The following is a 23,179-nucleotide window of genomic DNA, read 5'->3' on the forward strand; positions in this document are numbered from 1 at the left end:
CCCCCCCCCCACCCTCACCGGCGCGGGTGGCTTCGCCCTGCCGGGCACTCAGTCCCTCTCTCAACGCCGACGTCGTTCCCGGTCAACACGCAGACGCTGCAGCAGCATCTCGACCTGGTTGCGCAGAGCTCGCCCTCGCTCCTGACACCGCTGACGGAGATTTACTTCCGGGCCGTGTGGCAGCGCAATCTGCCCTGCAAGACGGTCGAAGAGGTGTTGCACATCCTCGATACCGACGATGCCGCCAAGGGACTGTGGAAGAGCGACCACGACAGGAGGGAGAGCGTCGAGCAAGCGACGTCAAAGGAAGCAAAGGAGAGGGGCAAGACGCTCGCCAAGAGGATCGTCGAGGAGGAAGGCGTCTTTGGCATGCCGTGAGTCGTCTGTGGCGCGGCGTTCAGGAACGGGAAGCGGCAATAGGCGCTAACAAGCTGGCCGCCGTCGCGCCCCGACGGACAGGTGGTTCAACGTCACCCGTGCCCGCGATGGGCAGAGGATGCAGTTCTTCGGCAGCGATCGCTTCGAGGTACGTACATTCTGGCCCGTCGCACGTATGCCCTTTTCCGTAATCGCGAGAGCCGCTGACAGGGCTCTGGCTCCTTGCTCACCACCTTCGTCGTCTTCAGCAAATGGCTGCGTTCCTGGAAAAGCCGTACGCTGGCCCGCACGCCGATGGACGTCTGTCCAAGCTCTAGACGCCGGGCTGTCACGTCGAAGCCCACTGCCCGCCCGCTCCCGTCGCCGTCCTTTGTCTTTGATCGGCAGCAGCTCGAACCATGGATATTTTAAGAGGCAGTCGCAAAGCGGCTCGAGATGACCGTATCGGGCGAAGTGGCGGCGACGTGACGTGAGGTTTCAGCGCCGCCGGTCGCCTCGGCGAGCTGTGCTCGGACGGAAAGGTTATTCAGTTGGTGACAGCGGACGCTTGCAATCAGCAGCACCAGGCACATAGCTTTGTATTTGGGTCTCGGAGCCCGAGCCAGACATCGAGCGTGACATGGTGTTGGCGCACAGCTGCCCGGCCTCGTCGGGGATCAGCGAGCCAGCCAGCCGTCTGCGTCGAGCGTGGCGGCGAGCGTATCAGGCGATGCGAGAGATGGTGAAGGCGCCCCTGCGAACGGAAAGCACTGCCGGTTTAAGCGAGAAGCCGATTTTGTTACAGTACGAGCAACAAGGCCCAGTGAAGCCCTGATCCGGAGCGACATGATCCGACCGAGAACGGCGGGCCCGCAGGCTCCTCTGACCTCTCAGCTTGCCTCTCTACCTCTCCGAGGTAAGTACCTACCTACTTGCCCTGAAGCGCGGACCGCCGGCGCCGTGCACCGCGTCCGGCCAAGGTGGAGGCGGGTCGCGTGACTGCCTCTCTCGTGCTTCTATGCGCCGCGGAGAGCGAAGCGATATAAGGTCAAGGGACGGTGGGGCTAAAATCTGGCTCCTGACCATCCACCATCACCACCTTCCTCCTGCGCAACATCGCCAGGCACATGTCGCAATGAAGTCGTCCCTCCTCGTCCTCGTCCTGTCGGCTCTTCTGCTCCTCGCTTCGACGCAATGCGTGAGTTCGGGGTCCCTGTCTCGTCCAGCTAGTTCCCCGCCATCGTCGGTCCGTGGCAATTTGACTGACCGACCGATGGCCCCATCCTTGGCATGGCATCAATTAGGTCGAGGCACAAACGCTCTTCACCCAACCCTACATCGTCCCAGGTACATCTGAGGACCCAGACGTCACCGCAACCGCTGCGAGCGGAGGAGGAGGCGCAGGGGTGGGGTCTGCCCAGCTGTGCTCCCTCTCTTCCATCATCGCTTCCCAGACCGGCGGTCCACCCCGTCCCATCGGTCCCATCACTTGCAACCCGCCCTCTCCGACCGGCTCCGGCTCTAGCACTACCAGTACGGCCGCCGCCACTTCATCGACGGGCAGCAGCAGCGGCGGCGGGGCCGGCGGATCCACCATGCCCACCTCTTCCGCCATGGCCTCGACTGCAGCCATGACGACGACCATGCCGTCCTCACCGAGCATGACGGCCTCCGTCATGCCCTCTGCACCAGCCACGGGACAGAGCAATGCCGCCTCGGTAAAGACGAAGCCCTCCCGCTCCTTTGGCGCGACGGGGCTCGTCCTGCTCTTCACCACCTTCGCACTCCTCGTCGGCCTCACCTGGTTCCTCGACGAGCTCCTCGTCCTCCTCGTCTGATTCTCGAACTCGCACCTCGCTTCCACTCCAGCGATGCCATGCCATGCAATGCCATGCCATGTAATGCCATGCCATGCGTAGCCAAACGTCCATGCAATTCCATGGCGAGATGGTCACAATTAGACACCTCTGACGACGAGGCGGGCCAGTCGGTGAACGCGTCAGGCCAGATTGACATCGGAAGCAACGCAGCCCGCGTTGCCCCAGTAGTCTCTGCCGCGCACCACGATCCTGTACCGGCCCGGACCCTCGTCCATCAGGTCGCGCTGCACGTCGAAGCTACCCTTGATCTTGGGCTCGCCCCGGACCTGCCTGCCGACGACATAGTACAGATGCCGCGACTTTTCGTCAAACTGGCTGCTCATCTTGGCCGGGAACCACGTGCCGTAGGAAAAGGACGGTTGGTAGTGCGAGAAGAGCTTCGAGTGCCATCGCACACTCGCTGGAGTCGACGTCGACGTGGGTATGAAGGCGCCCGTCCACACGTTGGGCAACTGCAAGTGACAGGGGAGCGAAGGCCAGGAAGAGCGGGAAGCCGGAGCGGGGAGCTGCCAATCAGCTGTGCCTGGAAGATGCAACGCGTCAATGCGCCAGGCTGCTTGCTGCACACTCACCTTGGCATGCTCCCAGAGATTTCGCCACTTGTCCGATGTGTCGTCGCCGCCGTCGCCGCCGCCGCCTCCCAGATCGCACGGGTCCTCGCGATTCGGCGGGCGCTCCCCGTCCTTCCTCTTCCTGATGCCCAGATCCATCGCAAACAAAGCCAGGGGCTCCATGCCGTCGGCCGGATCGCCCGGCGTCGACTGGAATGCCTCGAAGCCGGCGTACATTTCGACCTGGCCCGATAGCGTCGGCACGAAAAAGTCGTCGGACGACGCAAATGCCACTGGCGGCACATTAAGCGGGTCGGTCGAGGGGCGGCCAAAATAGAGCGTGGTCGGCGAGCCGTAAGGTGGGACGGTGGATTGGTAACGCTTGCCCTCGCGCGTCCGACCCTCGCGGAACACCTGGAGAGGCTGGAAGTACTGCCATCCGAGCTCGTCGGGGTCCTTCCATTCGGTCCAGTCGCGATGAGGCCGCGCGACGCGGATTTCGAGCTTGCGGTAGCGGTGTGGGTAGAAGCGAACGGAGCGGTCGTCCTTGGTCTCGGAGTGGTCGGCCGGGGGATCGGTGCATGGAGGAATCGACGAGAGGCCTTCCCTGAGCGCATGTCCGAGCACATCGCCACGCGCGACCTCATCGCCCTCGCGGAACGACAGTGTTGCCGGATCGAGGCCGAAGATCTGGTATACCACCGACCACTCGTCGCGGATCATGAGGCAGTGATCCGCTTCGTCGTTCCAGCCCGCCCCATCGCCAACCAACGGCGGTTTGTGGCGCAGGTACGGGCGCGACCAGACGACCTGTCCAGCGACGGGTGCGAACACCTCTTCGGGCGGCAGAAGCAACGGCATCTCGGTAGACGGTGCGGAGTCGTCGATGGCAGTCAAAGCCGATGCAGTGCGATTCTGAGCCGAGGGGGGCGGCGTGGTGATGGCAAGCGGGATCCGGATCTGCACGCCCAAGTTCCAGGATGACTGTTCGACGTAGACGTTTTGCTGCGGATCGGCCGGCTCGTCCTTGCTAGCCTTTGGGATGATCGGGTTCTCCATGGACCCGCTGATGCGGTTGGCGTTATCCTGGTGCCATACCCGGTCGTCTGTGCCTGGACGGCGGGAGCGAGCATTTCCCGCGAGGGGCCAAGAGGCGCGGGAGTGGTCGAGCTCCAGCTGGCCTACCCACCACCGCTGATGGGTGTTTTGCGACCCTTTACCCGCCTCGCGCGCGTCGACGGATAGGCTGACGACGAAGCTGGTGAGCGCTTCCGAGCCCCGGTCATCGTCATCACTGCGTCGATGGTGATAGATGTGCGGGCCGGCCCAGTAGTCGTCCCAGCCGGTGCAGGCACGGCTGTCGAGGACGATGCGTCCGCCTGACTTGACGGCGCCTGGCCGGTCGAAGCGGCATTCGAGCGAGTCTGCGTGGCTTCGGTTGGCCTTTGCCTCGCCGAGATCGTCGTCCTGGCAGCTCTCGATGCCGCCAGACTGTTTTCCGCACTCGAGCATGACTTGATCGCGCGAGCGGCGGCGGAGGGGGCCGAAGTGTACGACGGCCGTCTCTGGGCGGTAGACGGCGGTGTCAAAGTGGATTGTCAAGGGAAGCCGGGGCGGAGCGGCAAAGGAAGGAGCGGGATGGCCCGCGGCGGTGTGGGGGCGGTTGATGTAGAGGCCATGGTGGGAGAGGCGGATGGCGGGTACGAGTGCGGGGTCGTCGTCCTGGACGTCGTTGGCGTGTATGCGGTGAGCGAGGCCGGGCTGCGATTGTGGATGCGCCTGTTTGAGCGACAAGGGCAGCTGGGCTGCCGATGCGCGGTGGGCGAGCTGGACGAGGAGCACAAAGAGGGGCAGCAGGAGGCGGATTCTGGCGAGCCACGAGGACGCCGGCCGTGAAGCCGGCGGTGTGGCTGTTGGCGGCATGGCGACGGGATGCTGCATCGGAAGGTGTCTGTCTGGTGCGCCAGTTGAAAGTAGGATGCTCGGTGAGAAAGGACGAACGGTCGCGGTGCGCTGCTGCTGCTGCTGCTCGATGGGGGGGGGGGGCGTGGCCATCGGCCTCTGAGCCGACCGAGGGTGGGTCGATTGGGAAGCTCGAGCCAAGCCGTGCGGCTGGGCCGGCACGCAGGCGGTTGCGGGGCGGAGCTGGGCCTGACTGGGTGTGGAGGGTGGAGGCGTTTGAATGTCGCGCTCGGTGCCGAGAAAGTAGGCCGTCAAGTCGCGGCGAGGCGAGGAAGAAGGCGGGTTTGCACCGGATAAGCCGGTTGGCTGCTTCCGGGGTCCAAGCCGGGGCGCAGCCTGGGGCGCCGCTAGGCCTCCTCGAACTCGGACCCCCCTCCGGTCGGAGCGATGGCGTGTGGGTGGGCTATCCATGGATGTCTCTCGCCCACCATCCTCGCTCCTTGGCGTCCGCTCGACCTCCGAGGCCCCCCTTCCGCTCCCTTCGTTCCCTTGCTCGACGCGCAACCAGGCTCTGGCTTGCAACGAATCGACCGGCTCGCTCCCGTCGTAGCTCCCCCGCCATGGCCGTCAACCCGACCCTCGCCCTACGACAGCCGTTGCGGCTCGTCGGCCAGGCGGCTCGTCGTCCTCGCCTGGCCCGCATCGCGACCCCATCAAACTCGGCGCCATCCGGCCTCACCTCGCCTACGTCGACCCTCTCTGCCACTCGCTCGGCCAGCACCGCCCCGCTTCGTCCCAGGACCGTTCGGAGCCCTCGCACCTCTTCGGCCTCGCCGCGCTACCTCTCCACCACCCCCCCTAACAAGGCGGGCGCACGCTCCGCTGTGGGCACCGCCGTGCTCGTATCCGTCGTCGGGATCGCCGCCTACGTCCTCGGATCCATCTACCCCTCGGCCGTGCTCTCCATCATCTACCCGCGCCCCGGCCCACCCCGCCTGAGAGACGACAGCCCAGAGGCACAGGCCCACGCAGAGGCCGTCGAAAAGGCCCTGCACGCCCTGCCCATCGTCAAACAGCTCAAGTCGCAGTCGGTGGCCAGCGGAGCGGCGGCCGACCTCCCCGCCTGCAAAGAGGGCACCCTCGACCCCACCCAGCAAAAGGTCATCCCCGCCGACGGCAAGATTGCGGGAGCCAACATCGCCCTCTCCGGACCCGGCCTCGAAGGCGGAGAGGCCGACCGTCACCACTACGTCATGACCCGCCCTTACCTCCGCTACGACGCCGTCAAGGCGCAGCACTCGCTCACCGCCGGCTCGCTCCGCGGCCCGGGCATGATTGCCATCCCGCCAGTCGTCTTTGCAAAGACGGCCGTCGGGGCAAAGGAGACGGGCGGCAGCGAGGGCGACTCGGTCATCCTCGTCCACCTCGGACGCAGCCTGTGCGGCCACGACGGCATCATCCATGGCGGCATGCTCGCCACCATCTGCGACGAGGCACTCGCCCGGACCGCCATGTACAACCTGCCCGGCCACATTGGCGTCACGGCCAAGCTCGAAATCAACTACCGCAAGCCCACGCGCGCCGACCAGTTCATCGTCGTAAAGACGCAGCTCGTCGAGGCAAAGGGAAGAAAGGCCCAGGTGACGGCCCAGGTCGAGAACCTCGAGGGGACGCTGCTCCTCGACAGCAAGGCCCTCTTCATCGAGCCAAAGTATGCAAAGTACTTTCTCGACGCCGAGACCATGAAGCGACACCTCGAGGGCTGACCAGCAGCGCCAATCGGGGCGACGGGGCCACGACGAAGGACGGTGACTTATAGAACGAAGAAATAGACATTGACCGCGACTCCATCATCACCATATCGTACATTGCCAAGATTACAGACAGAGCAAGGTATCCTTTGGCATCTAGTCGAGAAGCACGATGCACGCGGCAGGCTAGACGTTGCACCAGGCGCCGAACTCGTTCGCCAGCCCCCGGTGCTGCACCTCGATGTCGAGGCGCTTCATGCCTCCGTGTGGCGGCTGCTGCTGCTGCTGGGCGAGGTCGTCGAGGTAGAGGTCCTTGACCTGCTCGACGATGCTGTCTCCGGTGATGAGGAGCACCTTTCCGTCTCGACCCGGTCGTTTGATCCTGCGCACCGTCTGCGCGATCTTGAGGTTGGTGTCGAGGTTGAGAAAGGGTGGGTCGACGATGCAGAGATCGACGTTGGCCTCGAGGTCCGAGGGGAGGTTGAGCGGGTCGTGCAGGTCGTACTTGACAAAGTCGCCGGGCGCGAGGAGCTCGAATCGCGTGTCGTACTCGAGCAGCTTGGTCGTCGTCGTCATCTTGGAAGAAGAGGGGGAGATGAAGTGGTGGTACCCGACGTAGGCGGTGGGGGAGCACAGAAAGGCGATGGTCTTTCGCGTCGACGTCTCCTCGCTCCCCTCGGCCTGTGATGGGTAGACGAGGTGGTGGATGAGGTGAGCGAGCTGCTCGGTGAACGACTGGGTGTACCAGAACTGCGAGAGCTGCCAATCCTCTCCAAAGAGGGTGTAGAAGTCGTCGAGCGTGATCCTGCCTTCGCCGCCGCCGCGTCCCCCTGCCTCTTCTTGGACTGCGGTGCGCGTCGACGACGATGGTGGCGGCAGCGAGATGGGAAGGGCGCCGGAGCCAATGTGCCATGGATCGTCAAAGTTGATGCCATTCAGACGTTCCAGATCCGCCAACGCCTCGGACTCGTCGACGATCTCGTACGTGCCCGCCTTTCTTGACGCCCTCTGTGCCTTCCTGCCCCTGTCCTCGTCCCCGTCCTCGTCTCCGACAAAGGTGGAAGCGGAGGAAGATGTGGCGCAGGACGTCGACGACGATGCAGAAGAGTGGTTCCAGCCGCCTCCACCCCGGCTCTCGGACCACGACGACGAGGCAGAGACGGAAGACGAGTGCGAGCCGGAGCGCGATGCCGTCGTGGTCGGTGCGCCTGGACGTCGGGATGAGGAGCGAGAAGACGACGGAGAAGGTCGAAGCGAACGGAGCTTGGCTGATGATTGGGCCTTGTTTCTCAGCACTGCGCTGAGGAGGTCGAGGGTGGGGCTCGAGAGCGACGGCGGTGAGGTGCCCTCCATACCGGCCGCGTTGCCGTCGCTCGAGGTCGAGTTTTGGTCGCGCTGCATCTTCTCGCTGCGAGGCATTCTAGTGGAAGCAAGAGGAGGTCGGCGCTGGAAGGGGGATGGATGCAGCGGAGGCGGGTGGTGGTGAGGGTGATGTTGTCGCTGCGCCTCGACAGACGGCTGCGAGCAGATCACCATGATCACGTAGTCGCACCGCGGCGGCCGAGCGCCAGCGCACCTCGGAGTGATCCTCGCCCTTGATCGAAAGCAGCAGCAGCAGCAGCAGCAGCAGAGCGATCGGAAGATCGACATCGAGGGAAAGCCACCCAACCCACATGCCGGCCACCACCGACGACCGACCGTCGAGGTTGGGTTTCGATTCGAGTTTTTTTCTTCCTCGCTCCTCGATCCCTTTCATTTTGTTTTGCACCGACGGCGCTCCCCAGCAGGTAGGTGATTATTGCTGGCCCCCTCGTCCCGAAAGGAAATGGCTAGGTCGAACTTGGACGCCGCTTCATCTGTCCTCTCCGTTGACTCCTGATCTGTGCATGTCAGGGCGTCCACGACTTTCAGGCAGTTCGACGACGAAAGCAACACCTGCGACTGATGCAAAGACGAAGGACGTGCGTGCGTAGAGGCGGGCCTCGCGAGGCGTGACGTTTAGACGCCGCAGATAGATGCACCCGCGGGCCGTGGCCGTGCCTCGTTTGCCTGCCAGCCTGGTTCCCAGCGGGCCGGTTGGCCTCGACGAGTCGATCTGCCAAGAGGAAAGAAGGGTTTTTCCCCTCGACCCTGCCGCACCGTCATCCTACATGTGTATGTGTACTGTCCATGTGCCTGCGCCTGCCCGGCCCGCCCAAACTGTGCGACCCGACCCGATCCTACCGTACCCGAACGTACCCGACCGTACCCGACGATATACCCAACGGCAATCGATGCGACAAGGCAAGAGGACCCTTTGCACCGTTGAATTCAGGCCTCGCAGGTAGGAGCTCATACAACGACAACAGCAACGACAACGACGAGTCAAACGCGACCAATAGCGTTCGCGATCGACGCTCTGGAATGGCAATAAGCAGTAATGGTACAAGAGCCATTGGTAGAAGTGGCAGACAGAGAAACAAGTAGCAGGGGGATTGATATCGTCCGTCGCACAGAGACAGCGAGAGGTGTGCAGAACGTCGCCGTGACCAGGGAAGCGGGGGCAGTGGGCCAAGGCAGGAAGAAGCACCATCCGAGGCGCGGCAAGTGCCACCCAGAGGTGGACCAGAGACTCAGAGGCCTGCCACCGTCCTCCATCCGCCCATGACCATGGCGAGCGCCGAGATGCCAAACACGGCAGCGTACCACGATGCGCCGTAGACGTCTGGGAGGCTGCTCCTGGCATTCGACTGGAAGATGGCGCCGGTCGACTGATCGTTGTATCCTTGCCCAACCGTGTTGACGTCGGTGTACTGTCCCGGACTGCTGGGGATCGCGGTGCCCACGTTGTTGTTGGCCGTCGCCACGCCGCCCAGCAGCGCCGACCCAAAGCCGCAGATGTTGCGGATGTTGCTCGTCAGCGAACCGGCGCCCGTACCCTGCGGGTCTGTTCCGAGGTAATAGCACTGGTTCGTGTGCTGGATGAGGGGACGGCGCAGACGCGAGACCGCAGCGTTGGCGGCGATACCAGTCGGAAGTCAGCAGCTGTTCCCGGCTCTCGCTCTCGCTCTCGCTCTCCCGAGGCGCGATTCGGTACCTCTGCCAAGCTTCTCTCTCCCTCCTCTCTCGTGCATGCGCTCCTTGGCCACCTTGTCTGGAAGGCGCGCTCAACTCACCTGGAAGCAGTCGACGCATTGGGGAAAGACGGACTGGAACGTATCGGTGCAGGCGCAGCGGATGACGTTGATGTACGCCATGGGGTTGTTGAAGATGCTGGTCGAGTTGGCAAACACGCTGGCGGCGCCCATGCAGCTGCTCAGCTTGCCATAGTCGGCCTCGCATTTGGGGCACGAGGGGAACTCGGCGGGGAACGTCGGAGGGCCCATCGAGGCGAGCGGGACCGAAGGCTGGTCGGCCTGCCGCTTCGAGGGCGTCGTCGGCGAGCGTGCTGCATACGAGTCGTCGAGCCGGTGCCTGTCGAGGGCGATCGATTCGTACCACGCATCGCCTTCGTCGTCGTCGTCGAGGTGGCGCGGGGCGTAGAAGGCGAAGATGTCGTCCGGGGTCGGATCGGTGGGCAGGCGGCGGGGTACGGGCGTCGGTTGGGCGGCAGCAGCGACGGCTCCGCGGTGCTCGAGGACGGGTACGGCCAAAGCGCGGTCAGCCAGAAGGTGGCAGAGCAGCAGAAGCAAGGATCCGAGAGGCAGCGAAGCGAGCATGGTCGGCGAGCGCATCAGGAAGGCAACCGACTGCGATTCTTGTCGCGAAAGCTGGTGCGATTGATAGGTATGGGGGTATCGGAGACAGAGCGGCAGCTGCGAGCGGGGTATGCGTAACTTGGGTCGTCGATATCGGGTCGTGATGCTGTCCGGGACGGGAGCGGGGAGGGCGGTCGTCGTCGAGGATGGCGAGGCGTGGATCGTAACAGTCGTAACAGGGAGAGAATAGTCGTCAAGAAGGCGGTTCGTCAAAGGCCGATGGGGACGAGGGGTCGGGTGGCCACGGAATGGTGCTGGTAGGAAGAGAAGGTGTTTCGAAGACGACAGCATATGGTGTGGTCCTTCTCCAGACGCCCATCATGATTGAGGCCGATCTGGTGCTTGCAAGCTCGTAACTACCCACCGCCTGCTGATTGGGCTGTCGTCCTGCCTGCAGCCCGAGCTTGTCGAGCCCCAGCTGCGCACTGGTTGTAGAAGGCAAGCGTGGCAGAGGGCGTCAGAAGGCGCGCGCGGCCGTTGCCCAGGTAGTGCCAGGCAGCTGTCATGCTTGCGCGTCTGAGCCCCAGCAGCGGCGCGCAGCTAGGCTAGGTATAGGCACCTGCTGGGTTTGGCGTCGGTGCCCATGACGCCCCTTTTGAGGCGGGACCCTAATTAAAGCCCAGAAAGGAAAGGCGCACGAGAAGCCAGAAGGAAGGCGGAGAGGGAAGCCGACGATGAGGACGAGGAGCGCAGGAGGCAGACAAAGCGAGCGCCATGGTGCTGTCAAGCAAGTGAGGGGCTGCGGCCGCTGCAGATGGCCCCTGAATCGACGACCCCTTCGTGCTCGCTTGCGAAGCGGCGCAAGAGCAGCAGCAGCACCGCGACCCCGGTGGGGCTCCCGCGGGCCCAAGCCTGCCTCGATCAATTCCTCAACTCTTGCTGGCAACCCTCGGAAGTCGGACATGCTGGGACGCTCGTTGCAACGCCTCCTCCACCACCACCTCTCTTTGCCGCCGTCTGCCGGGCGGCAGGTCTGCGAAAGTTTTTCCCCCTCCAGCTTCGCGCTTTGCTTTCGGCCCTGCCCGAACGAGACCGGCAACGCATCCACGGCCGCCACCGCAACATATATATCCCTGCGGCCCCCGGCCGTATCCGTTTGGGGGCTCAGGTGCACCGTCTTGCTGTCGGTCGGAGGGGCCCGACGCAACGCAGGATCGCAGCCGCGAGCAACACGCCACAAAGGTCCGCAGCAAGGGCGCCGCGGACGGGCGGTCGAGCCTTTGACCCGGCAATGTCGGTCGAGGACCAGGCCTCCGCAGCAGCTGCCCCTCGTCGGACGACGGCCGCAACGTCCAAGCCACGTAACCATGGATCGGCCTCGCCTTCTTGCGGCACGGGAAACAGGTTTGACGAGTCGGTGGCGCGGCTCGACGCCATCATTGCCGCGACGGCCGGGTCGGGTCGCAGGCTTAAGGAGGCGTGGCCGCAGCTCAGGGGCCTCAAGTCTGCCCTCGACAGCGGCAAGTCGGTCACTGGCGCCGGGACGGCGAGGGGACTGCCCCTGCGCATCGTGGTGAGTCGCAGTGGCAGAGGTTGACGTCTGCCGAGCACCGTGGAGCTCAACCTGACATCTTCCTTTCATCGGCTGCCACCGCCACGCCAGGTGCAGACGCTCAAGGCATCGTGGCACGTCGACGATACCTGGCCGGTCGGTGTCGAAGAGCAGGCGGCCAAGACGACGACGGGAGCCGGTTTACCTGGCAGCGGCAGTCAGGCCGCGCCCGAAGCGGGACCACCGGTGCGGCCCGATCCGGACCCGCAGTCGATTGCCCATGCGTACCGGGAGCGCGGCGTCGAGGTGGCGCCGGCCATTGTCGTCGACGACGAGTGGTAATCGTTCGAAGGGCGACGGGCAGACTGGCCTGAGTTGCGGGTGGCAGGTGTCGCATGGTGAATGTTGGTGGCCGCCTGGACCCTGCTTGTACCATCAGTGGCCGTACTAGAGTAGTACTACTACTGTACATGTACTTGGTTTGAGCGGGTCCGACGTGTTCTTGAGCATGGACAGGTACGGTACCACTGGGGGGACAGCTTTAGCGGTGCAGCAGCGAAGGGCGGTGCCCACGGCGTAGCGGTGACCGCTAAGGCCGCGAAGGGTCGAGCGCAGCTGCTTGGCGCGTCCTGAGGGTTGCGGGGCGGGCCGGCCAGCGGGAGGTGTTGGGGTGCCGCCTGGCCCGCGCGCCCACCCCACCTGGCGAAACCGGGAAAGCCGAAGGAAAACCCGACGTCGAGCCTCGGTCGCGCCGAAGCCGTGCATCTTCATCTTTTGCGGGGTAAGGAGCGTGGGCCTCGCTGCCTTCTCTCTCTCTCGCTTTGCTTGTCGTGCCCCCCTCGCCTTCGGTTGCTGGCCTGCCACCCCGCCGTCTGGGGACCCACACCACGGGCTCGCCTTGTCGTTGCATCCCAAGCGCGCACCGCCTTCGTTGCCTCATCGTCGGTCTGTGCCATACAAGTACATTCATCCTCCCTGACCACCTGTCACAGGCGCACAGCGGCCCTCCTCACGCCGTTGACCACCTCCACCACCACCAACTCCCGCTCCATCAGATTCCCCGGCCGCCCCCACTCTCGCTCGCTCCGTCTGTTCTTTCCTGGCTTGACCCGCAAAGCCCTCCGACCCGCCACAATGTCGACCACTGCCAGGCTCCTGGCGCCCCTCCGCAGCGCAGCGCTGCTGCGGCCCCTTGCGCCCGCAATGGCGGCCACGTCGGCCAGCAGCAGGTTGCTTCACACCACCTCCAGCCAGGCCCACGTCGACACCAGCAGCACAGACGGCAACCAGCCCCAGGGACACCTCCCCGGCAAGGCCTCCTCCGTCTTCCTCACCTCGCTCAACGACAGCTTCTTTGACAAGGTCACCCCCAACGTCCTCTCCGGATCCAACAACGCCCAGGGCGGCATCCCCACTTTCCGCCTCCTCGACGGCACCGGGAAGCTCCTCCCCGGCGTCACCGACGCCATGCTCGACATCACAAAGCAAGAGGCCGTCCGCATGTACGAGACAATGATGCTCCTCCCCGTCATGGACGTCGTCCTCTACAACGCTCAGAGGCAGGGCCGCATCAGCTTCTACATGACCAGCCACGGCGAAGAGGCCGCCGTCATCGGAAGCGCAGCAGGTCTCGACCACAGCGACGAGGTCTTTACCCAGTACCGTGAGATGGGCGTCCTCGTATGGCGTGGCATGCACCTCGACGACATGATGAACCAGGTGGGTCGATAGAGGAACAGCCCCTCCTCTGCTGCCGTTTCGCCTCCCCCCTGCTGACACTCGCCAACTCCTCCTCCGCTTGCACTCCCGCCCACAGGTCTTTGGCAATGAGGGCGATATGGGCAAGGCCAGGCAGGCGCCCATCCACTTTGGCAACCCTTCGCTCCACTTCCACAACGTCTCGAGCCCGCTCGCCACCCAGTTGCCCCAGGCGGCCGGCGCCGGGTTCGCGCTCAAGCGCACAAAGGGCAGGGAGAACAACGTCGTCATTTGCTACTGCGGAGAGGGCGCCGCCTCCGAGGGCGACTTCCACGCCGGCCTCAACATTGCCGCCACCACAAAGGCGCCCGTCATGTGAGTGTCCGCCCATCGACGCCTGTCCGCCGGACTCCGTGGCTGGTCCACTGACGTCTAGCGCTGCGTTGCCGTGTGATCCCCCAATCTCCCGCTGCCAGCTTCTTTGTGCGCAACAATGGTTTCGCCATCTCGACGCCGAGCACGGAGCAGTTCTGCGGCGACGGCATCGCCAGCCGCGGACCGGGCTACGGCATGTTGACGTGAGTTTGCGACGACGAAATCCCGGTCAGCTTCGTTCCTTGGCGCCGGAGCTGACCTTTCCCTTCCCTCTCACATTGTCGTCGCGCTCATCGTCATTCGTTCTCCAGTATTCGGGTCGACGGCAACGACGCGCTGGCGGTGCGAGCGGCGGTCAAGGAGGCCAAGGCAAAGTGCCTGGCAGAGTCGCGCCCGGTGCTGATCGAGGCCATGACGTACCGGGTGGGCCACCACTCGACGTCGGACGACTCGTCGGCCTACCGGTCGCGCGACGCTGTGGAAAACTGGAAAAAGATGGACAACCCGCTGCACCGCATGCGCAGCTTCCTCTCGGAGCGCGGCTGGTGGAACGACGAGATGGAGGAAGAGATCAAAAAGACGGCTCGCAAGCGCGTCATCGACGCCATGAACCGCGCCGAAAAGAAGAAGCGGCCGAGCGTGACGAGCATGTTTGAGGACATCTACAGCGGCGAGCTGCCGCAGAACCTCAAGGTGCGTGGGAGGCGGCGACTCGGTCGAAGATCGGGGGCCATCCGTGCTAACTTTCATCCTCCGTACTTCTCCTATCCCTTGAATCCGTCTCGACATTGACGACGACGCCGCTGCCGCGCAAACCAGGAGCAAAGGGCGGAGCTGGCACGACTGGTGAAAAAGTACGGCAAGAGCGAGGTGTGGGCAAAGGAGCTCAACAAGCACGCGGAGGAGGGCAGAGACCTGGAAAAGTACTAGTCCGGCCTGCGGCTCGATGAAAGAGATACGAGAGCGCCAACCCCATCACTATTCTGTGCGGATGGGCGCGTGATGCCGTCGTGGCGACTGTGGGTCTGCGGGTCAGCGGCTTTGACGTCGGACTCTGGCGCATGCACGATGGTCTGCACCTTCCGCCCGTGGTGTCACTGGGCATGGACCGCGCTGCCCCGCGATTCACTCCTCGGGCCTTTCGCAGAGCCTTGAGTGTCGCCGCCGTCGGGTTCGCAGCCGCGCGCCGCGGTCGACGTTGGCGATGGTCGATGCGAATGGGGATTGCGGGCCGCCAGTGAACGAGACGGAAAAAAGCCGCGGGAGTCGGCTGGCGGGCTCGGGTGGAGCTGTCGGTCGCCCCCTCGAGGCCGCCTTTTTTTTTCCCTCGCCGTCCCCGGCCTGGAAGAAAGGCTGCCAGGCTGGGGGCGGGGGCCAGAGAGGTGTTGGTTGGCTGCTGCTTCTCCTCTCTAGCGTCTCCACCATCTCATCCCTCCCGCCGTTGGCCCCTGCCCTCGCCGTCGAGACCGTGCCGCAACGACATGTCGCACGTCATCCCCGCCTCCTTGTTTGCAGGCGGCCTGGTCCTGGGTGTATCGGGTGCGCTCCTCCTGCAGCGCTCGCCGGCCCCTGTCCCCGTCGCCGCGCAGCCCGCCGCGCAGCAGGCTCCATCTCCCGGTCCGCCCTCGATCTCGAAGCCAGCCACCGTCGTCGACGCCGGCCCCTCGTCGGCGTCTTCTCTGGCTGTGTCGAACTCGCAGCTGGGACCGGCGAGCTACCCGGGCCCCGTCTCGGACTTCCTCCAGCACGCCGCCTACGTCTCGGGATACGACCGTCGTCTGCGCCACCCGGCCTGGACCGCCGAACACCTCACCGCCGCTTCCATCAAGCGTCCACCCAGCCCTCCCGGCGGATCGGGCCAGAATGTCGACAGGGCGCTCAGCGTGTTCAGAGAGGACGAGAGGATCCCCGAAATGTTCCGCGCAAGGATGGTCGACTACCTCCGCAGCGGCTACGGTCAGTCCCGTCCCCCGTCCCCCGCCCCTCGATACGTCGCCAGGAGCTGGTAAGCTGACCATCTGTCCTCGCGCGCCTCGGAAAAACTGCACAGACCGAGGCCACATGGTGCCCGCTGCCGACGCCAAGAGCTCGCAGGTGGCCATGAATGAGTGAGTGGGAGCCGGGGCGAGGGCAACAGTCTTTGCGGTGCCAGCTGCTGCGCCACTGACCAACGGACGTCTGTTCGTTTGCCTCGACCGCTCGCAGGACCTTCTTCCTGACCAATATCGCGCCGCAGGTCGGAGCGGGCATGAACCGAGACTACTGGGCCCACACCGTGAGTCGAGCCGGCCTCTGCCCGCCGGCGGCTTGGTGCTCGACCCTGCTCGCGAAAGGCTAGCTGCTGAGCTGACGCGATCCCCGACGCCGATGCCCCACCCTCATGACCGTTGCCTCTACGCAGGAGGACTTTGTTCGCCGCTTGACGGCCAGGTTCGCCGACCTGTACGTCTTTACCATCCCGCTCTACCTCCCGCGGCAGAGCAGCGATGGCAAGTGGCGCGTGACGTACGAGTGAGTCCCCCTTGGTCGTGGCACACGGCCCTCGGCGCGCCCCTTGTGGCCTCGAGCTCAAGTCGATCCCGGCGGCCCTGGGAGCGATTGACACGTCTCGCATCTCTGACCGCCTCCTGCCTCGCCCCGCACTCCGCGCCCCGCGCAGGGTGATTGGCAACCCGCCCAACGTATCGGTGCCCACGCACTTTGCCAAGGTGATCCTGGGCGTTGGCGCGGCGTCGTCAAACGACCGCAAGCTGGCGCCGCCGCCTGCGCCATCGTCGGGCGGGCTGACGTCCAAGGTGGGCTTCGCCACGCACGACTCGCATATGCTGGCGCTGGGTGCGTTTGTGATGCCCAACTCGGTCATCCCCAACGAGGCGCCCCTCGAGAGCTTTGCTGTTCCCGGTGAGTCGTCGAAATGTCCTCGGCGTCGGCGCCATCCCGAGAGCCGAAAGAGGTGCGAGCGAGAGCAGTCCACTCACCCATCGTCTTCGGCCACCTTACCTGTTTATGCCGCGCTACGAACGCAACAGTCGAGACAGTGGAGCGCGCAGCGGGGCTGACGCTCTTCCCGCCGGCCATCAAGTCGGCGGCCAAGCGGCTGTGCGATACGGTCAAGTGCCAGATTATCGTGAGGGAGTTTGGCGACAAGTCCAAGTCGCTGTCGGCGCCCGCGCCCGCTCCTGGCGCCGTGCCGGTGAGGAGCCAGACCATGTAGGGCCTTGGCCCGCAGCGGCGGCGTCGGCGGCGGCGTCGGCGTCGGCGTCGTTGTTGTTGTCGTCGAGGTGATTTTCTGCAGAGCCATTAGAGAGATTGGATATCGTCTGGACGAGGAGAGAGGGTGTCGGCGAGGCCAGGAGATGATGGTATGGGGCGGGCCATCCGTGAGGCCGACGAGGCGTGGTTGGTCGGCCGAGGCGTCTCTCTGTGTGGCCGGCCTGAAGCAAGGCAGAGAGAGCGAGGGGCATGTGGAGGCAGAGGCAAGGCACGCAGGACGGCAAGCAGCCGCCCGAGGGGGCCCCAACCATCGCTTCCCCTCTCACCTCGACCATCGTCGCTCTTTTGCCTGGCAAGCAGGCTCCCATCCCCTCGGACCTCGACATCCCCCGCATCATCATGCCCACCACATCGCACCCGCTCCGCCAGCTGGCACAGACAGACCGGAGCCGCCTCCTCTCCAACCTGCCGCCCTACACCATCTCGTCGGCGCTTTCGCCTTCCAACATCTCGGCCAACCGGTACCGCGACGTGGTACCCTACGACTCGTCGCTCCTCCCAGGACCCTACCTCAACGCCTCGCTCCTCGCTCCTTTCCCTCACACCCCTCCTGCATCGTCTTCAACTTTGGCGTCGTCGACGGTGAAGGGCACGCAGCCGCGGTTCATCGCGTCGCAGGCACCCACGCCCTCGACGTTCGCCCACTTCTACCACCACCTCTACGAGCAGGACGTCGCCGTCCTCGTCAACCTCACGCCCGAGATCGAGAGGGGAAGAAAAAAGGCCGACAGGTACTATCCCACCCGCGCCGACGACCAGGAGCACGCAGATGCCGTGCTCCAGGTCGAGGGATGGCAGGTGCGCTGCAGGGACCAGCACGCCCTCAACGGCGGCAACGTCGTCGTGCGCACCCTCGACCTCGTACCCACCCCCTCCACCGCCAATGGCGACGCTGCGATGCCGACGCCAAAGGTCATCCGCCAGATTCACCTCTCGCACTGGCCCGACCACGGCATCCTACCGCCCGCAGACATGGAGTGGCTCATTGACCTCATCCACGACCACGTCGGCTCCACCTCGTCCCCCTCTGCTGCTTACCCAGACGGAAGGCCGATCTGGGTCCACTGCTCGGCCGGCATCGGCCGCAGCGGCACCGTCATCGCTTGTCTCACCGCCAAGCACCTCCTCTCTCCCTCCCCCTCGTCCTCGTCCTCCGCTCCTGCCGCCACCGCGACGACTTCGAATCCCGTCACCGATGAGGGCATCGACGACCTCCCGCTCCGCCTCGTGGCCTGGATGCGCCACTTTCGACCGGGCATGGTGCAGACTGAAGAGCAGTTCGATTCGATCGTCGCCTTCGTGGAGGCGCTCAGGCAAAAACGGACACCATCTGCACAGTGAGGCGACGACGGCGGGGAACCGCCACATCCATTGTCGTAACTCTCGAGCTCGGCGGGTCGTTGGCAATGATTCATGGTCGTTCGTGTCGTCGTCGTCGGCGTCGTTGTCGTCGTCTGTGCCGCCATCGATCCCCCGCAGCCATGCCACGACTCCGGGCGGCGACCGCCCTCACCATCCGAAGCGTTCGTTGACGAGGTAGACTTGCTCGAGGTGCTTCAGCCTTCCTCGGGCCATGTCGAGCTGCAGCTTGGCCACCCTGTTGCCCGCATCCCTCGACATGCCCTCGGGCCCGCACACGACCACGGCCACCGATGACGACGGTGTCGGTGCCGAAACGGACGATGCGGGGGACGACGACCGCTTTGCGTCGGGCGACGTCGAGGCTGAGCTGGTCTCCGACAACGGCGTCTCGCCCTTTTCCACGTCGGCCGACGGCATCGACGACGAAGACGACGACGACGGCACTTCCTCGAGCAGGAACGCGTCAATGGCGAGCGAGACGTCCGGATGGCCGTCTCGATGGACTTGCCACGAGGCCGGGAGGGTCGACGCTGCACCCCCGGCAGACTGGCTGATGTGGACAACGACGCCAAAGGACCCTCGCGGCGCCAGCGCCTCGACGGTCTCGATGTGCTCCCGCATCCACTCGACGCTCTCGTCGTTCCGCACCGACCAGACCAGCCTGGCGCGCCGCGTCTGCGCAGTGCCGTTCCGCCACTGCCACGCCAGGTCGAGGAGCGAGGCCATGGCGAGCGTGATGCCCGACCCGCCGGCGATGAAGAGCGCAGCGTCAAAGTCGGACACGCCCGCGTCTTGGCCGTACGGCCCGTCGACGATGGCCGAGAGCGACGTGCTCGACGAGGGACGGAGCAGCTGCTCGTCGGCGTCGTGGTCGTCGATGTGCTCGCCGTGGCGCATCGCCGTCGTCGTCTCTGTCGACGTCTCGGCCTCGCCCGCCTGGCCCGCCAGGGCGCGCGAATGAAGCTTGCGCGTGAACCCGCCATGCGCCTTGGCCATGAGCACAATGGCAGAGTCGCCGCTGTGGTCGGGACGGGGCATCGAGACGATGGTGAACGGGTGGGCGGACCACGGCTCGATGGCGGGGAAGCGGACAAAGACGTGCTGGCCCGGCCGCCAGGTGAGCGGAGTGCGGATCGTGAGCCGCGTGAGTCGGCCGTCGAGGGCCTCGACTCGGCAGCGGCAGAGGCCGAACAGGCTGTGGCTGCTCAGCTGCCGTGCGAGGCGGAGGAAGACCGAGAGCATGTAGAGCGCCGCGGTGCCCCACAGGTAGCGCCTGTGTCGGTCCGCGAGCGGGCACAAGCAAAGCAAAGCAAAGCAAAGCATCGTCAGCCGCCGTGGTTACCGCGCAGGTCGAGCCGCCGCCGCCGCCGCCGCCCCGACGAACTTACCAGCTGGTCAAGAGCTGCGACGTGTGGATAAACATGAAGGCCAGGAACGTGACGGCGACGGGGATGTGGACGGCGACAAACAGCTCGTAGCATCGCTCGCGCAGGCCGGCAAAGCTGCCAAAGACGAGGACAAAAAGGCAGGCGTAGGCGACGGTGCCAGTCGTGTTGATGTGGTCGCTGAAGAACCACTCCCTCAGCGCCGCGGTGCCCCCCTCTTGCAGCGGCTGCCGGATGAAGGGGATGGTGTGGACGGTGGCGAGGAACAGCATAAACCTAGCGATCCACTGGTGGTAGACCTGCAGCCGCTCGTGGCTGGTGCCCGTGAGGGCCGAGATGAGGTTGACCTTGGATCCGAGGGCATAGATGAAGGGCATCAGGCCGAGCGCCATCATGCCGGCGCGCAGCGCCAGCGGCGGGCTGCCAAACGTGTAGGCGGAGCGGTAGTAGGGCTGGACCGCAAACATCCATGCCGTCACGCCGAGCATGAGCGCGCACAGGAGGAGCGTGACGCCGAGTGCCGGAAAGCGGAGGTCGACGAAGCCCAGGCGGTACGACGGCAGCTGACGGTAGGCGAGGAAGCGGCAGAACGACGCCGCCCGTCGAGGCGGCTCGACAGGGTGACGGCGCCCTACGGCTGTCCCTGCCGCTCCATGACTGCGCCGTGGCGCGCCGCCGGTCCTGGCTCTGTCGAGGCGACGGTGTCGTAGCCGCGACGGGATGGCGAGTATCGCGGCCAAGGCGACGACGATGCATCCGATGGCCACGACGCCCTTGGCGTACTTGGCCTGGCCCGCCCACGGGTCGCCCGTCTTGGTGTTGGTGAGCAGCCCGATGCCGGCCGTGCTGCTGCTGCTGCTGCTGTCGTCGTCGTGGCCGCCGCCGTGTCGGCGTAAAAGGCGGTCCATCTTGGCGAAGGCGTCGTCTCGAATCGAATCGTAACAAAGGGACTGCGTCAAGCGTCGAGAAGCGTGCAGCACTCGAGTGCAGCGGACAAGGGGTCGTGCCGGGAATGGTGTGGTGAGTGGTGGGGGAGAGGGATCGGAAGCGCCCGGCTGGCCGGCCTTCCATCTGGCCGTCCGTTATAGGCGGTGGGTCGTCCTGGACCATCTGCAATGCCTTGCAACGGCCTCGCCACGCCCGGCAGACAGCCACCGGGAGCAAAGGCCCAAGGCAGACGCAGAGGCAGAGGCAGACAAGGCCGACGGGCGACGGGCGACGGGCCACGGCGAGCCCGACCTTGAAAGGCTCCGAGCGGACGCGCGTGGCGGGCGGTCGGAGCGTTTTCTTCTTGGCTGCTGTTGCTGGCGCCCGACGCCTCGAGGAAAAAGGCGCCGGCCCGACAGCGCATCCGATGCCAGGCAGGCAGGCGAGCCCTTCACCCGGCCAGATCGGCACCCCAGAAGCCGTCCCAGGTTGCAGCCGTACGTAGAAGAGGCCCTTGTGCTAGAGGCCCTTGTGCTGTGCTGTGGCAAGGCCAACCTCCCCTGGCAGCAATCAGGGCTCATCACCTCTCACAGCAGAGTAGTGCCACTGTGCTGCTGCTATGATCTGGTGCTGCCAGGGAAAAATGCCCAGAAGCGTCCTTCCAGCTGTTATGCCCTTGGGGTCTTGCGAACCGCTGTCGGCCGAGGGCAGAGAGTGGGGACCAAGAGAGGTTGTGGGAGAGTAGCTAGGAATCGATGTTGCACCGTAGGATCACTAGGATACTAAGTACAATCAACGAAGGAATCCTAGTGGCGTACCCCGCCGCCACGGCCGTATGCCCAAAGTGCGTGGGGCCGGCCCCACGCACTTTGGGGCTCCGACTGGGCTGCGGCAATGACCCTCGTCTTGGCTCCGGATTAACGTCCAAGAGCCGTGGGCCCTCGCCGGCCGAGTCCCGACATTACCCCCGGTCTAAGGGCTGACTCCGGGCAGGCCTTACCGGGTCTCGGGTCTTGGGGCCGAGACTCGACCTTGCCGCAGTTTTTCCAGGCGCGTCGCGGGTGGAGGTGGGCCCTGGTTGGGATGGGCTTGACCTGCGCCTGCGCCTGCTGGCGGGCCGCTGGCAGCGTTTGGCCGGGCCTTGGCGGGGGGCGGGCGGCGTGGCGGGCTTGTCTTCTTGCCACCACTTGCTCCTTCGCCACCCCGCCCGTATCCGCGCCTTTGCCGTCGCGCCGCCACCCGCCATGCCCGCCGACCACGGCTCTGCCGTCGGCAACGACAACGCCGATGTCGTCATGCACGGCGACGGCACCTCCTCCTCTTCCGGCGATACCTCGTCCCCTCGCGCCGGCGCCGCGCGTGATCCTGTCACTGGCGGTGCCAATCGCCTCCCTCCCCTGCGCCCCATCGACTTCGACACCATCGATGAGGACGACCCTCGTCTGCCGCTGATGATCGATGGGTACTTCGTCTGCGAGTACCCTGGCGAGCACGTCGGCAACTTCGGCTTCGAGCCCGCCCGCCGCCCGGACCCCGACCCCGACATGTACCCTCGTGTGTACACCGGCATCGCGGGCTACGAGCCCAGCGGCGAGTCGTATCCCTGTGGCGCGAGTGAGTAGCCTTTGTTGGGCGTGGTGCCGGTCCGGGCATGGTGTGGTTGGCTTGCTCCTGCTGACTTGTTGCCCCGCCTCGCGTTGCCGCAGCCGAGATCAACGAGGAGCTGGCCAACCCGCTGTCTGGCCGCTGCAGCAACTGTGCCAACGGTCGCGACGGCGGCCGCAGCTGCTACCAGCAAGAGGCAGGCAAGCCCTGCGACCACTGCAGGGAGAAGGGTCGCCCTTGCGACGTGGACCTTCGCGGTAAGTCGGCCGTCTCCGTCGCGTGGGGAGCGCCCCGCGCATCGACTGACTCTCCTTTGCGTCCCGTTCACCCTTCCCGCAGTGCCGACGTACACCGGCCCCTACGCGGAGGAGCGGGCGCTCGTCTACCGGGACCAGCGTCGCCGCTGGGAGGAGAACGAGTACATCAGCTGCCGCCCCGCCCCCAACATCCGCCTGGCCCACGTCAGCGACCTGGACGTGTCGGGCCTGGTCTGGGTGCGAATCTCCGCCGCCGTGGAGGCCGCCAAGGCGCACGACGTGCAGCGCCGGGGCAACTACGAACGTGGCGTTGGCTCCCGTCAAGAGCCTGGCGAGGCGCACGGCGTCCTGCCCTCCCTGCGCTCGGTGCGACGCGAGGTCGAAGCGGCGCTGCCCGCCATGAGGCGGGTCTTCAAGGCCGTCAACCGCGCCCTCGTCGAGGCCAACGTGGCCAAGGCCAACGACGCCCGTGCCCTGATGCGCGAGTACAAGCTGCTCTCCCGACAGATTGCGCGCCTCGACGGCGACGACGGCAAGGAGCCCACCCTCATCCAGCAGCTCGACACGCTGATCGAGGAGCGCTGGGCCGCCGACCAATCTGGCCCTTCGGTGCCTCGCCGTGCCCGC

The 23,179-nt window shown here is 65.4% G+C and overlaps 12 protein-coding genes across 12 annotated transcripts in view; 8 read left to right on the plus strand and 4 right to left on the minus strand.

The window, feature by feature from the left end:
• PFL1_04845 (uncharacterized protein) overlaps positions 1 to 695 on the plus strand; it is a gene marked incomplete at both ends in the record, with an annotated part of 2,073 nt that extends 1,378 nt beyond the window's left edge. Inside the window, 3 exons of the mRNA XM_007882373.1 lie at positions 53 to 374; positions 460 to 526; positions 627 to 695. Of these exons, the coding sequence (XP_007880564.1) occupies positions 53 to 374; positions 460 to 526; positions 627 to 695 (458 nt within the window). The remainder of the gene's footprint in view (positions 1 to 52; positions 375 to 459; positions 527 to 626) is intronic.
• A 797-nt stretch (positions 696 to 1,492) lies between these two features.
• Positions 1,493 to 2,195, plus strand: PFL1_04846 (uncharacterized protein; the record flags this gene model as incomplete). The annotated part of the gene is made up of 2 exons (XM_007882374.1): positions 1,493 to 1,555; positions 1,662 to 2,195. 2 exons carry the CDS (start codon positions 1,493 to 1,495, stop codon positions 2,193 to 2,195), a joined length of 597 nt encoding a protein of 198 aa, XP_007880565.1.
• A 161-nt stretch (positions 2,196 to 2,356) lies between these two features.
• PFL1_04847 (uncharacterized protein) lies at positions 2,357 to 4,711 on the minus strand (the record flags this gene model as incomplete). Its single annotated transcript, XM_007882375.1, has 2 exons — positions 2,357 to 2,689; positions 2,810 to 4,711. 2 exons carry the CDS (start codon positions 4,709 to 4,711, stop codon positions 2,357 to 2,359), a joined length of 2,235 nt encoding a protein of 744 aa, XP_007880566.1.
• Positions 4,712 to 5,310: 599 nt separating this feature from the next.
• PFL1_04848 (uncharacterized protein) lies at positions 5,311 to 6,456 on the plus strand (the record flags this gene model as incomplete). The annotated part of the gene is made up of 2 exons (XM_007882376.1): positions 5,311 to 5,438; positions 5,490 to 6,456. The coding sequence occupies 2 exons, from the start codon at positions 5,311 to 5,313 to the stop codon at positions 6,454 to 6,456; spliced, it is 1,095 nt and encodes a 364-aa protein (XP_007880567.1).
• A 171-nt stretch (positions 6,457 to 6,627) lies between these two features.
• Positions 6,628 to 7,860, minus strand: PFL1_04849 (uncharacterized protein; the record flags this gene model as incomplete). The annotated part of the gene is made up of 1 exon (XM_007882377.1): positions 6,628 to 7,860. The coding sequence occupies one exon, from the start codon at positions 7,858 to 7,860 to the stop codon at positions 6,628 to 6,630; it is 1,233 nt and encodes a 410-aa protein (XP_007880568.1).
• Positions 7,861 to 9,053: 1,193 nt separating this feature from the next.
• PFL1_04850 (uncharacterized protein) lies at positions 9,054 to 10,469 on the minus strand (the record flags this gene model as incomplete). Its single annotated transcript, XM_007882378.1, has 2 exons — positions 9,054 to 9,398; positions 9,597 to 10,469. 2 exons carry the CDS (start codon positions 10,467 to 10,469, stop codon positions 9,054 to 9,056), a joined length of 1,218 nt encoding a protein of 405 aa, XP_007880569.1.
• Positions 10,470 to 11,409: 940 nt separating this feature from the next.
• On the plus strand, positions 11,410 to 12,012 carry PFL1_04851 (uncharacterized protein; the record flags this gene model as incomplete). The annotated part of the gene is made up of 2 exons (XM_007882379.1): positions 11,410 to 11,691; positions 11,782 to 12,012. 2 exons carry the CDS (start codon positions 11,410 to 11,412, stop codon positions 12,010 to 12,012), a joined length of 513 nt encoding a protein of 170 aa, XP_007880570.1.
• Positions 12,013 to 12,804: 792 nt separating this feature from the next.
• PFL1_04852 (uncharacterized protein) lies at positions 12,805 to 14,673 on the plus strand (the record flags this gene model as incomplete). Its single annotated transcript, XM_007882380.1, has 5 exons — positions 12,805 to 13,389; positions 13,487 to 13,743; positions 13,845 to 13,946; positions 14,055 to 14,436; positions 14,563 to 14,673. 5 exons carry the CDS (start codon positions 12,805 to 12,807, stop codon positions 14,671 to 14,673), a joined length of 1,437 nt encoding a protein of 478 aa, XP_007880571.1.
• Positions 14,674 to 15,224: 551 nt separating this feature from the next.
• On the plus strand, positions 15,225 to 16,957 carry PFL1_04853 (uncharacterized protein; the record flags this gene model as incomplete). The annotated part of the gene is made up of 6 exons (XM_007882381.1): positions 15,225 to 15,699; positions 15,794 to 15,851; positions 15,949 to 16,018; positions 16,145 to 16,254; positions 16,403 to 16,644; positions 16,773 to 16,957. 6 exons carry the CDS (start codon positions 15,225 to 15,227, stop codon positions 16,955 to 16,957), a joined length of 1,140 nt encoding a protein of 379 aa, XP_007880572.1.
• Positions 16,958 to 17,205: 248 nt separating this feature from the next.
• PFL1_04854 (uncharacterized protein) lies at positions 17,206 to 18,357 on the plus strand (the record flags this gene model as incomplete). The annotated part of the gene is made up of 1 exon (XM_007882382.1): positions 17,206 to 18,357. The coding sequence occupies one exon, from the start codon at positions 17,206 to 17,208 to the stop codon at positions 18,355 to 18,357; it is 1,152 nt and encodes a 383-aa protein (XP_007880573.1).
• A 168-nt stretch (positions 18,358 to 18,525) lies between these two features.
• On the minus strand, positions 18,526 to 20,671 carry PFL1_04855 (uncharacterized protein; the record flags this gene model as incomplete). Its single annotated transcript, XM_007882383.1, has 2 exons — positions 18,526 to 19,651; positions 19,767 to 20,671. The coding sequence occupies 2 exons, from the start codon at positions 20,669 to 20,671 to the stop codon at positions 18,526 to 18,528; spliced, it is 2,031 nt and encodes a 676-aa protein (XP_007880574.1).
• A 1,263-nt stretch (positions 20,672 to 21,934) lies between these two features.
• PFL1_04856 (uncharacterized protein) overlaps positions 21,935 to 23,179 on the plus strand; it is a gene marked incomplete at both ends in the record, with an annotated part of 1,608 nt that continues 363 nt past the window's right edge. The window contains 3 exons of the mRNA XM_007882384.1: positions 21,935 to 22,304; positions 22,397 to 22,552; positions 22,635 to 23,171. Of these exons, the coding sequence (XP_007880575.1) occupies positions 21,935 to 22,304; positions 22,397 to 22,552; positions 22,635 to 23,171 (1,063 nt within the window). The remainder of the gene's footprint in view (positions 22,305 to 22,396; positions 22,553 to 22,634; positions 23,172 to 23,179) is intronic.

This window comes from Pseudozyma flocculosa, assembly GCF_000417875.1.
Source record: "Pseudozyma flocculosa PF-1 unplaced genomic scaffold scaffold00016, whole genome shotgun sequence".
Classification (NCBI taxonomy): domain Eukaryota; kingdom Fungi; phylum Basidiomycota; class Ustilaginomycetes; order Ustilaginales; family Ustilaginaceae; genus Pseudozyma; species Pseudozyma flocculosa.